Source organism: Polypterus senegalus, chromosome 1 (genome assembly GCF_016835505.1).
Source record: "Polypterus senegalus isolate Bchr_013 chromosome 1, ASM1683550v1, whole genome shotgun sequence".
Classification (NCBI taxonomy): domain Eukaryota; kingdom Metazoa; phylum Chordata; class Cladistia; order Polypteriformes; family Polypteridae; genus Polypterus; species Polypterus senegalus.
Window position 1 is genome coordinate 124,729,389 of NC_053154.1, and position 13,296 is coordinate 124,742,684.

General features: G+C 40.2%; 1 protein-coding gene across 1 annotated transcript; it reads right to left on the bottom strand.

Annotated features, from left to right (window-relative positions):
* Positions 1-266: 266 nt before the first annotated feature.
* On the bottom strand, positions 267-12,353 carry LOC120530733 (extracellular calcium-sensing receptor-like). Its single transcript, XM_039755308.1, has 6 exons — positions 12,336-12,353; positions 5,151-5,429; positions 3,937-4,749; positions 3,611-3,838; positions 1,629-1,752; positions 267-1,192 (listed from the first exon to the last, which is right to left on the bottom strand). The coding sequence occupies exons 1-6, from the start codon at positions 12,351-12,353 to the stop codon at positions 267-269; spliced, it is 2,388 nt and encodes a 795-aa protein (XP_039611242.1).
* Between the last annotated feature and the right edge of the window lie 943 nt (positions 12,354-13,296).

A 13,296-nucleotide genomic window follows, 5' to 3' on the forward strand; every position in this document is an offset into this window, starting at 1 on the left:
ATTATAGTTTTTAGTGGTCATTTAAGCCTAACCACCCCATTTCACATATGTTCAAAGTATTAATATCCATGTCTTTTGCTTTTGAATTGTTTCTTAGAAATGCAACAACCACAACATATAATTATACATTGAAAATTACAGAAAGAAATGAACAAATGCATGAATGAATTTATGTGTTTCCAGTTCTTACATTTTTTGTCAAATCAAGTCAATACAAAGTTGCTTTATTGTCTCACCACACTAATATCATACAAAGAAATGTATATTCATAAACATGCAGCATTCTTATTATTGATAGATCTACCCATAAGAGATCTTTTGTTGTTCAGCTCTGGTTTCAATAATATAATATAACATTTTGGGGTAAATATAGCCGTGAGAAGACCAAAGCTGGAAGCCAAAATGGCAAAAATCTCCACAGCAATTGTGTATTTTCCAGGAGAGCTGACATAAGCAGGAATAAAGGCTATCCAGACAGCTAAGAAGATGAGCATACTGAATGTAATGAACTTGGCTTCATTAAAGGAATCTGGTAGATTTCTTGCAAGAAAGGCTAAAACAAAACAAGCACATGCCAGAAAAAAGATATATCCTAGAACACAAGCAAATCCAGTTATTGAACCTACATTACATTCAAGTATAATTTTTGAATGTTCACTATTAGTGTTTTTAGCTGGAACAGGAGGTGAAATTACAAGCCACAATATACAAATAAGAGTTTCTACAGAGGTAAAAAAGAATACTGTGCCTCTCTGCTGGATAGCACCAAACCACTTCATCCTATTATTTCCAGGAAGAGTTGCTTTAAATGCAATTATCACAACCACTGTTTTGACAAGGAGGCAAGAAATACACAAAACAAAACTTATTCCAAACACCACGTGTCTTAGTCTGCATGTCACGTGTGAAGGTTCCCCAATAAAGAATAAAGAGCAGAGGAAGCACAGAGCTAACGATACTAACAAAAAATAACTTAATTCTGAATTATTAGCTTTCACCACTGCTGTTTCCCTGAAATGTATAAAAACTGCCAATACACTAATTGACACACACATTCCTAGGGCTGCTAAGGATGTTAATGCAATCCCCATGGAGTCTTCAAAGGAAAGAAATTCCAGCTCTTTTTCAACACATTTATTTCTTTCAGGGTTAGACCAAAAATCTGAAGGGCACCGGAAGCATTCAGAAGAATCTACAAGACAAAGTTTTAAAAAAGCAAAGTAGAGTATATACATGCTACTCAAAAATTAAAAAACACAAAAATAGGCAAGCTGTTACATGAAAAGACTAAAAAGACAGAAGCCGAACCTGTGCTTCTAATGCACCAAGTGTGTGACACAATGAGAGTATTCTTAGTATAAATGTATAAAGAAGATATTTATTAACATATTTCATACTGATGTTACAAGATGTGCCCATTCGCCCAAGATTATGGACTGAAAGGGCTCATTCTGGTAATATTAGTTGCAAAGCAGGATTCAGCCTTGGATGCTTTACTACTACATTTCAGGTCTCAGATGCACACACCCTGGCTCAGTCATACTGTATAGAGCCAATTTAGTGCAGTCATTAACCTTCTTTAGCAGTCTGTCTACTTTTGGGATTATTTATGTGAATCATCCACCTACCAACCACAGTGCTTATTTCCCCATCCGCACATGGTACACAGTCAAAGCAGCAGACTGGCTCCCCTTTTCTAGAGGCTTTTCTTGTCCCAGGTTGACAGCTTTTACTACAGATTGATTCAGGAGCCTTAAAATAATAAAAAAAGGTTGAGAACTCTATTATTCCTTAAAATAGGTACCATCAGGTTTGTGAATAGTTTATTACAAAATCCATTGTGAAGTAAACCAGAAAATCAGTGCAATCATGCTTACACATTCTAAGAATTTGGTTATAGAAAGTAGAGTGTGAGGCAAAATGAAGTACCACATTGCTCAAGGTCATTGGGGTCCTTTGATAGGTGATCCCTTGTAGTTTTCAGTCTGCAACATGCCTTAGTCCGGTGCGCATTATGCTTTCGCTGTCAAAGCGTTCTTCAAAAACAATTAATCCATCATCACTTTGCAACGCGCCTTCAGCATTTCAGCATTCCTCGTCCAAGTCCCAAATCGTAAAACAATTTTTCACTGGTTGGCTAAATTTAGACAGATGGGTACAACATTGAACAGAAAATCTCCAGGCCATTATTGGACTGTACAAATGCCTAAAAACATCCAAGCTGCAAGGGCGTCTCCTAGACGTTGAGCGCATAAACATACTTTTGCCTTAGACATTTCCAACACATCTTTGAGGAGGATTTTGCATGAGGACCTTAATTTCCATCCATATAAACTGATGGTCTGCGGTGGGTTGGCACCCTGCCCAGGATTGGTTCCTGCCTTGTGCCCTGTGTTGGCTGGGATTGGCTCCAGCAGACCCCCGTGACCCTGTGTTCGGATTCAACGGGTTGGAAAATGGATGGATGGATAAACTGATGGTAATGCAGGAACTCACTGAGAGAGGCTGGGAGAGTTGTAGAGAGTTGTGTGCGAACATTCTGCAAATCCTTCATCGAGATGCCATCGTCATGTCCAGCAATGAGGCACATTTACATTAAATGTTTGTGTAAGTAAGCAAATCTTTCGCTACTGGGCTGAAACCAACACTTGTGAATTTCATCAGAGACCCTTGAACAGTGAGTATGTTACAGTTTGGTGTGCTGTTGCAGAATTTGCCATTGTAGGCCATTACTATTTTGAGGAGGGGGCAGCAACGATTACCGTCACTTCAGAACGTTACATTGAAATGCTAGAGAACTTTTTGCGGCCCCAATTGGAAGAAATGGATGTGGTAGATGCCTGGTTTCAACAGGATGGAGCAACAGCTCATATGGTGCAGAGATCCATGCAAGTTTTGCAGGAGATGTTTCTGGGGAATCTGATCTTCCTGCACGGCGACGTCGGGTGGTCTTCATATTTGCCTGATCTCGCACTGTGTGATTTCTTCATGTGGGGCTAACTCAAGTCGAAGGTATACACACACCGACCTCAGAGCCTTGAAGCCCTCAAGGATGCTATTCGCCATGAAATCATTCCCCTAGAAATGGCCGAACGAATAATACGAGCATTCAGAAATTGTCTTGAAGAGTGTATAGCTAATAAAGGGCACCTTTATTTGAAGACATCTTTTTAAAAACACAGTGAAAAAAATCTATTTGCATACACTTTCTTGTGTTGTAATGAAATGTATTTATTATTTTAAATATTTGAAATGTGGTACTTCTTTTTGGCCCATCCTGTATAATGGTTTTTTTATTTTATGATATTCCATATGTTCAGTCCTTTAAACCTCTAAAAATTACAGCCATACAATATTTAGAAATCATCAAGGCAGGCTTGTATCCTGAGAAGAAGTATATTTTTCTGTCGCTTTTAACCATCTCTTTACACAAGTCCTTACAAAACCGTATATAGCTATTCACCACATCAAAACAAAATATCTTAAAATTTTAAACAACTCTTAATATATTTTTACATGTCAATTCTATTTTATTTTCATCAGCTTTACATACCATCTGGCCATGTGCATAAGTGTTAATAAAAGCAAATAAGTAAAGAAATACGCTTACTAATTTTGAAGGAAAGTTCCAGAAAATTTCATCTTTCTGTATTGTGAGTGCTTTTCCAGTGATAACTGACTCATCATAAACACCTACAGTTTTAATTGTAATTTTCCCCTGATCTATCTTTTGCCAGTTTACTATATCATAAATTCCAAGTGCATCTCCATTTTTATCAAAAGCAACTCTTTCCCCTAAAGGATTAATAAAATTGACTTTTCTCATGTAAAAAAGAACCTGCAATAATTACAAGGATAATGAAAATAATTATTCTAACATTGCAACTAATAAAGATTTTAATTCAATTATCAACATGGATTTATTTAAATTCTTACCTGCCAAGGCTGCACATTAAATATATCTGCACATGAGCCATTTCCAAAAGGCCCTTCTCCTTGTTTGCACATCATCAAATCATGCAGGGCATGAGCCAGAGCGTACACTGATTTATAAACATTATACGCTGATCTTAACTGTGAAGTGTCAGTATAGGCTGTGCTCAGGCTTTTAAGGTCTTCTGATCCTGTACATGTCTTACTATTAAGAAATGTAGAAGAGTTTTCTGGGAATTTGCATTCAAACATAGTTTCCCAGAATCGGATAACTAAATTATTTGCAGGGTCAAAATCAGGGCGAACCTGCAAAAGAAAGTTTTCCAAGTTTGGGATATCTTTTCTTCTTATAGCAATTCCAATGGTCCCACCAAGCCAATAAAAGTTTTCTTCGCTGGCCAGAGAACCTAGGCTCCATGCTTCACTTGCTATCCACTGCTTACCAGTAATATTTTGGAGGATAATTTCATTCAATAAAAAGGAAATATCTCTTGATACTGCAAAAACAACGATAACTTTTGCAGTTGACTGCTTTATGATGTTAGTTATATGTAAAATTTTTAGTTTATCATTTGCTTGGGGAATGATCTCATTAAAGGATAAACATCCAACATTTTGAAAAACATCACTGAAGGTTTTAAGAGCAGTATGTCCATATTCATCGTCACTTCCTAAGACTCCTACCCAAGTCCATCCAAAATGCTTAATAATTTCGACCATGGCTTTAACCTGAAAGTCGTCACTTGGAATTGTTCGAAAGAATGAAGGGAATTCCACCTTATTGCTTAAACAAGGGCAGGTTGCAAAATAACTCACCTTAAAAGTCAGAGAAAACCGGGTATAATATTATATGATGTTAATACATAAAAAAATGTATTAATGTAATTAGCAGTGAATTTGATTTGGTGTTGCTTATATTATGAAAACATTAACACAAGCATATAGCATAAGGGCAACAGTAATATATACTAAGTGCTCAATCTAATTTTAATATTGAAAAATATCTAATGAAGTTTTATTTTTATTTCATGCTTATTTCTATCAGAAAGCTGTTAGAACTTCAAAAGTGGAACACAGTGCTGTAATTGCTAATAATGAATGTAATGTTGATTTACATGTGTCATTGTAATTGAGACAGAAATAAATACAACTGTTATGTACAGTATCATTTTTTGCTTGTAAATTTAATATGAAAAGCAAAAGTCTTATTACTTTACCATAGGCATGCCAAAGAGACTGAGTATCCTTGATATTGCAATTGATGGAGCAGAACCAGCATCACCCACCAGAGCCACAATTGAGGGAGCCTGGCTACAGCTGTAATCATACACAATGCTGTCCTGGCCGCTGATCAGGGCTGATGCAGCACGAAGACCTATGGACATTCTTATACAGTTATCATAAAGCCAGTAGCCCAAGGTTATATTGGGCAGAAGTGAGACATTTCTGTTTATTTCATCAACTGGCATATGCCATCGTCTGAGCAGACTGAAACCCTGAGAAATCAAGACTTAAAAAAAATAAATAAATACAAATTAAACAAAACAATACAAATAATGAAACAGAGATTCTTTTAAGCTTCTAAACTGTTAAAGCTCCTTATAAACTTACTTATCACACTTCCATTTGTCAGGTTTAGATCTGAAGGATAGCTCTGGTGGAACTGAGAAATATTGAACTGGAAAAATACCTCCTAACATAATGTCTCCTTTTTTGTATAATCCATGCAGGTCAAATGTGTCCAGAATTTTGCAAGTCATCTTTATCAAAGCAGCTACAGAAGCGCTTAGCTCTAAGATGAGCACAACATGCAGTATGCATTTCATTGCTGGAGACCACAATAATACTCTTTCCATTCAATCCCTTTATATAGAAAATTGATATTACCCCTTGAGGCACATGTGCAAAACAACCTGGTAAGTTCATAATTTAATTCCTCATGTTCACTTTTCACTGAGGAATATAACTTTTCACTAATGTAATATGTCTTATTTTCAGGGATACTTCATTAAGTTCTTTCTAGTACTTCAAATATCTTTAATAAGTCATTGCTTTGAAATGCATCCTTACTCATTTTATAAGGCACCTGAAAGAAGGTGTACACAACAAAGACGTACTGATTTATATCAAACTTTTTTGAACTAATTAAAGACAGTAGTGTATGGTTTACTCAGTAAAGTTGTCAGTAATTGCAGAGCCATTGCAAAATATTAGACAATAAATATTTATGGTACATAATTTGGGAATTCAGTATGAAATGAGCCCTGACAAAAGTGAGGGGAACCGAGTAATACTCGTTTCAACACCAGTTCTGAATGTAGTATAAAAATTATCCATGGCTGAACCTCAAGTCTCAGAGGTGGCCATTCAGACTGTTGAGGTCAAAGTGGGCCGAGAAAAGTAAGCACAGTTTGAAAAGCTCACTGAGAAAGGTGAGGGGAACCCAGTAGTGCTCGCTCCAACAGCTGTAGTAAATGTAAAGGAAGAATCTTCCATTCCTGAATCTCAAGTTTTTTAGGTTGCTACTTAGACTTTGAAAGTCAGCATAGGTAAAAGAATCAGAGTTGAGAGCAAAAAGGACACCCATATTGATGTGGGTGTCTGTTTAGAACTTTGTGGCTCTGGTTCAGCACATCCTTATGGTTTGATAAAGGCTACACAGATGGTAAGGGGCCCCTCTTTAATCCATAAAGAATCCCATGCTATCCAATTGCCTCAAAGAAATATAAGGAACCTATTTAAGAACAACTCATCCAACAGTGAGAAAATGACAAATTCGGAAGCGTCATCAAGGACATATGGTCTCGAGATCCCCTTGTACTCTTGCCTTATTGACAAAGGGCAAACAAGGGCAAGGTGGAGAATCCAAACAAAAGACAGAAAAGACACTAGATGAGGCCAGGATTTTGTTTGGCCTGTGCTTCACAAAAAAGACTAAAAAATACAACAAACACAGGCTGTTGTTTTGAATGCCAGGATCCTAAAGAGGAAGGTCATCTGGACCGTATAATCCATAGCCTTCTATGAATCAGACCTGGCTCATCACAGTAGTAGCCACCGTGTCTCATAAGACTGAGAGAAGGACTGTGAAAATGCCATTACAGATGGGAAACGTCTTACCTGGTCCGGAGAACACAAAAGATACAGACTCACAGGACATTTAATACAATAAGTCATTAGATAGACAAATGAACAATAAATGTGTATAAATGGCAAGTTGAAAAGAATAAGTATATAGTTTGTGATGTCAGGAGGAAGCATTGAATCGCCTCAGCAGCAGGCAGAAAAAATCCCAAAAGGAACTTCTTAGTACACTGTGGAGGAAATAGCCTGTAGCTAAAAGTGTTCCAAGAGAGCTCCTCCTGCAGGGGATTTATGAGATTTTCATAATGACATTAATTTTTATTGCCATTCACCATTTAAAACAATCACTTCCAGTGTGTGCAGATTTGTCCCTTTGATAGAGCAAGCTTTCCTGATAAGTTTGTTCAGGCATTGAGCATCTTTTGAGTTTAAATCGCCTCCCCAGTAGACTGCAGCATAGAACAATACACTGACTACTATGGACTGATAGAACAACTGCAGCAACTTCCTACAAACATCAAAAGACCAAGAGTCTCCTTAGGAATTACTGTTTACTCTGATCCTTCTTCTTCAACACCACTGTGTTATCAGACCAACCTAATTTGCTGTTTATGTGAACACCCAGGTACTTGTAGGTTTGCACCACTCTTACATCCTCCCCTAGAATGGTGGCTGGTCACAGAGGCTGTTTGGCATGCCAGATGTCTATCACCAACTCTTTTGTCTTGCTGTTGTTGAGCTGCAGATGGTTCTCCCTTCACTACAAGACAAAGTCTTCCACAAGTCTCCAGTATGCTGACTTGTCTCCATTATTAATTCAGCCTATAATGGAGGAGTCACTTGAAAATTTCTGTAGATGGCAAGCACTGGATTTATACTTTATTTGTCTCCAGGAGGAAATTTGGCTTTTTACAGAAGCACTTTAACTCTTTTAGGGCTATTTTTTTTTTTTTCTTATCTCCCAGGGCTGAATATTTTTCCAAAAACTAACATTTTTTAAAAAAGAACACAAAGCAATTGTTTAACATATCAAATCAACAAAAAATATTTACTTTTGACAAATATTACTGTCTTGCATGTTGTATGAGCCTGCATACTCTATGATTTCACATACATATCACATACATTTTACACAGCAAAGTCCTGCAAAGTCTGATCTCGGTCCAAGCAGCCAATTTCAGTCATTGCCACATTGCACTGCTTACAATACGTGTTGCTTTGGTGCCTACTTTTCAATTGTCTGTTGCTGCACTTTCTCACATATATTGTTAGTGTGTGCTGTAGAGAGACAAGTCACCCTTTTGCCATTGTGCCATTCCACTGCCACCAAGTTTTCTGCCCGCATGAAAACCGTATTGTCACCTCTTTTCATCTTCTGAAACTTTATGAACTTTATGCATGGCATTATAGCCCGGCTCACCCCATGGGATTTGCTTCTGTTTATTACAGAAGTGAATAAAACTTTGCAGCAGCACGTACCTATCACCATGCTACATAACCTGTCCAAAGCCACCAGGGGACAAAGCACGTTTGGACCAATGCTCCCTGAAGTTATATCACCAGTTCTGTCCCATCTCTATTTGTAATACCACAGCACGCTTCATCTCGTCTTTTGTTGTGTGTTTACACTTTGAAAAATGAGAATGCGATGCAAACGCAGCCCGCGATTGAAAAAATTTCTCTGCCTACCTGTTTATCTCGTCTGACGGTAGCTGAAAAGCAGCATCAGGAGAGAGCAGCCTGAAGTACAGCAGCTGGTGATCTGTCGTGTCCAACAGCAAGCCATGCCGTCTTGTGAAGTCCAGTAGTCAGCTCGGCTCTCAACGGATCAATGTCTGTGTATTTATCCCACGCGAACCTTGCTGTAGATGCATCGGCTGCGCGGCGCTCAACTGGCAGCAGATCGCTGGCGTGGCATCGGCTGGTGTTTGATCAGCTGATGCCGGCTTCTCACTCTCTTGCTCAATCTCCTGATCACTGTCAATAAAATCCGATTCTGAAAAATCAGAGTCCGACTCCGCGATAATGCGCAAAACATTGTCATTGTCTGCCGAGTGTTTTCTTTTCTGCACTCGCCTCGCTCCATTGTCACATGTCGATACCATCTTGCCATTGTTTACATTTCGCAACTCACGCACACGCTAGTTAGTTGCCGAGTCAACGAGTCTATCATTCTTCCAAGCAGAGAGGAAATGCCTGTGACGTGACAGTGAGATTTGTCGCCATTAACAGCTGATTATCGCCCTCTATCCCTGGATGTCGACTTTAGTCGACATTCGCCCTCAACCCCTCCTGTCGACAAAAGTCGACATCCGCCCTAAAAGAGTTAAATACATAAATAGGTAGATACGTGAGGCAGGATGATGATGAAGGTGCTGAAAAAAATCAGAAAACATTATCCTGACTGTGGTGTCGGGTTTGATTAATTGGGAGTAGGCTCTGTGGAGCCTATAGATTATAGCATCATCCACATTGTGGCCAGGTGCCAGAAGACAGAATGGATAACAGGAACAATTTTGGACACCAACAGGGTCATCCTGTTTACTTGTTGTTCAAACAAACAAATGCCTCAAAAATTAAAACAAATCACCACTTAAGCTCATACAATAGTCCAGGGGTGCCCAATGCGTCGATCGCGATCAACCAGTAGATCGCATTGCATTAAAAAATTTTTTTTTTAAAATGTTAGTCTATCATATATCCTCCCTATGGCATTTGTCACTTGATTGACATACAGGGCGGCCAGTTTGAGATCCCTTGTCTTCTAACACACTGGTCATCCTGCACTCACGATCAAATGCATGAGCTACTGCAAAACTCCAGCTGTGATCTAATTAGCCTTCCAATTTATATCGACAAAAGAAGGGACTTAAAAAAAAATAGTTTGGGAAGGGTATGGGCTGGATGTGGAATTGGAAGAGGATTTTTTTCTCACAATGTCACAATCAAAGTGCGTTTGTCTGATCTGTCAATCTATTATTGCTATTCCAAAGAAGGAAAATGTGGAAAGGCATTTTTGAACTGTTCATAAAAACTACGAAACTGACGTCCTTCCAAAAAGCGATCTGAGAAAGAGAAAAGAAAGGGAACTAAAATCGCAGTTAATCGGACAGCCATCATTTTTCACTCGGCTGAATTCAAAAGCACCTTGACTGCATTATTCGGCTCTACTTATTTATGCGAGTCAGCCTTTTCCCACATGACGATTATTAAATCCAAATACTGTAGTGACCATAAATGTATTGAATTGTTATTGTGCCATAAAGGTTATTCAGTTATGCAAGGTACAACAACATACATTTTATGTATAAAGTATACTCAGTGTGTGTGTGTGTGTGTGTGTGTGTATGTATGTATGTGTGTATATATATATATATATATACTATATAATATATATTATACTATATATATATATTATAATATATATATATATATATAATATATAGCATTATTAATGTAGGTAGATCATTTTGACCTGGTCATTTTAAAAGTAGATCACAAGCCAAAAAAGTGTGGGCACCCCTGCAATAGTCTATGCTCTGTTTCTTTGATAAACCAAGGGTCAGTCGCTCAGGAGCTCCATCTGCTGGTTTACTCTTGGGTAAATGCAGACTCTCTTTGAGCAACTGGGATTCTTATGGAAGGGGCAGGGCTAAGTGCCCTCACTGAGCTGTGGGAAGAGAATGAGAAGAGAACATCAGCAGCAGTGCCTCCCCTCTTGTCCCAGCAGGTTATCATATACCTAATTCAAGCCATGAGGTCTTTGGGTGCGAATGTGTGAGAAAATCTTTATATGCTTGATAGTCAAACTGCAGAGGATTAAAATATTCTGAAACAGATGGTAAGAACTGTTTCTGGACCAGCCTCTCAAAGGTCTTCATCATGTGTGAAGTATGAGAAACCGGTCTGAAGTCGGTGGGATCAGTGGAATGCACTTTCTTTGGTACTGAGACCACACAGGATGTTTTCCATAGCTGGAACTAAGAGAGAAGGAGGTGCTGAAGGACCCCGTTAGAACTGGCTGGTACATGTTTTCAGCTCCCTGGGGCTGATTCCATTTGTACCAGCAACCTTGTTCACCCTGATCTCTCCTCACTTAATCAGAAGAGAAAGTCAGTTCATGAAGTGAAAGAGTACTGGAGACAACAGGTGTAATGCCATTGTAGGTTGTGCAGGGTAGAGATGGCAGTTGGGATTCTACAATTTCATCAGCTTGCAAAAAGAAGTTGGCATTGTTGGGTGAGGGCTTAACCGACAAGGGGGAGACAAATCTATTCAAAAATTGTTTCAGTTCTTGCTCTCTTCCTCTGCATATTTTACATCTTATTCATAGCCAGTGATAGCTTTCATTCAGTTCCCCACTTCCTTCATGTTGTTCTACTGTAACTTGCACTCTTGTTTGGCACTGTAGTGAACTTTCTCCTCACTGAGATATTTTCTCTGCACCCTCTTGAGTTCTTCCTTAACTCCAGACTTGAAGGCAAACATAATGATATGTGAAAACTCCCTTGACATATAATAAGGCCATAAAACCACCATGAGCTACTCAACAATTGCAATGCGTCTGGGGTTGCTCCCTTTTTCATTCAGAAAAACAGCAAGTCCACCTCCCTTCTTCCTAGAGGTTTCACTCCTGCTTCTGTCTACCTGCACAATTGTAAATCCATTCAGTGCAACTGTGGATTCTAGAGTTTCAGCTCTAAGTCATGTCTCCCTGAAGCACATAAGACTGATGAGTTTGTATTTACATTTTATTCATCAGTGGTCTTACATTGCCCATAATAGAAGGCAGTTAAGGTCTGTATGTTCTCCTGTTATTTTGAAGCCGGGCTCCTGCTCTCTTTTCCCAGTGTCTATGCAATAGCTGTTGTGGTCTATGGCCGGCTTGTCATCCCGGCCAATACCCCCAGGCCGCCAGAAGGAGCTCTCCCTGCAGCATGGAGGTGCCCCGGATATTAGCAGGGAATCATGAACTAGGTCAGGGATTATAAAGGACTATGGGAAATCCCCAGATGGCGAGCTGAGCTGGGTGGAAGGGTGGCAACGCATCTGGGAGTGGAGGATTGGTTTATTGTGATAATTGAAGTAATTTATAAGTATTGTGGAGAGGTGCTCTATTAATAAAGTCGATTATTGGACTTTTTCCATGTGTCTGACATCTTGGTTCAAGGGAGTGATAGCGCCCCCTATTTGTCACAGTGGCGTAGTCGGCAGGATTCTCTGGCCATGGTTTTGGCAGAGGACCTGTTTAAAAATCTGTGGGCAGAGAACCCTAAGAAGGCGACGTTCAGACACGCAGTAACAGCGCTGGAACCTACCTTCACCAAGTCCGTCATGGGGAAGAAAAGAAGCAAACAAGGCGACAGAGCCAGCGGAGGACCCAAGCTCGTCATGACCAACGCCCAGGAGGAGCTACGGAGCGGCCACACGCTTCGAAAGAAGCCTCCAGAGAAGAATGATCATCATGAGGTACGTGCTGGGGATTTAATGGACAATCCATTTAAAATAATTTATTTTGTCCCGTGCATGTACCTCGGAGAACACCATCAGGAGGCTCTACGAGAGGCAGGAGACGTCCCCGCAGACGTTGGTGCGCTCCTGTGTGAGGAGACGAGCACGAAAAGTGACTTCCTCATGTCGGCAGTCGGCGAAGGACACGTGACCACAACCGGTGCATTGTGGGTAGGAGAAGGTCCGCATCCCGTTGCTTTTAACTTTGCCCACAAGGAAACGGACTCGGACGTTCCGTAGGGCAAGGGGGAGGCGAGCGAAGCACCGCTCACCCCACGAGAAGGTAAGGAGGGCCGTGATCGGTCTGCAGAAAAATTAATAAAGACAGACCGCAGTCTGCTGAAGAAAGCGACCCAGTCCTCGGCCAAAGAAAACTCCAACTCCTGATTTTTATACTGTTCCTCCTAGGTTTTCACGGGAGTGGGAAAGACATCGCCAAGGCTCGACCGGTGGATCCTCCTGGAGGAAGATGTCCCTCAAGGGGCTGGACGCTCCAAACCACGGTTTTTCGCTGGGGGGAGAGTACTGTGGTCTATGGCCGGCTTGTCATCCCGGCTAATACCCCCAGGCCGCCAGATGGAGCTCTCCCTGCAGCATGGAGGTGCCCTGGATACCAGCAGGGAATTATGGACTATGGAGTTTTCCCCAACAAACCTGCTGGATACCCCAGGGGCCAACAGAGGACGCTGCAGGGAGGCCCAGAGAGTCACATGTGCCCTATAACCTGGAAGTGCGTCATAGGCACAGTGACAGCAGAAGTGACGTACT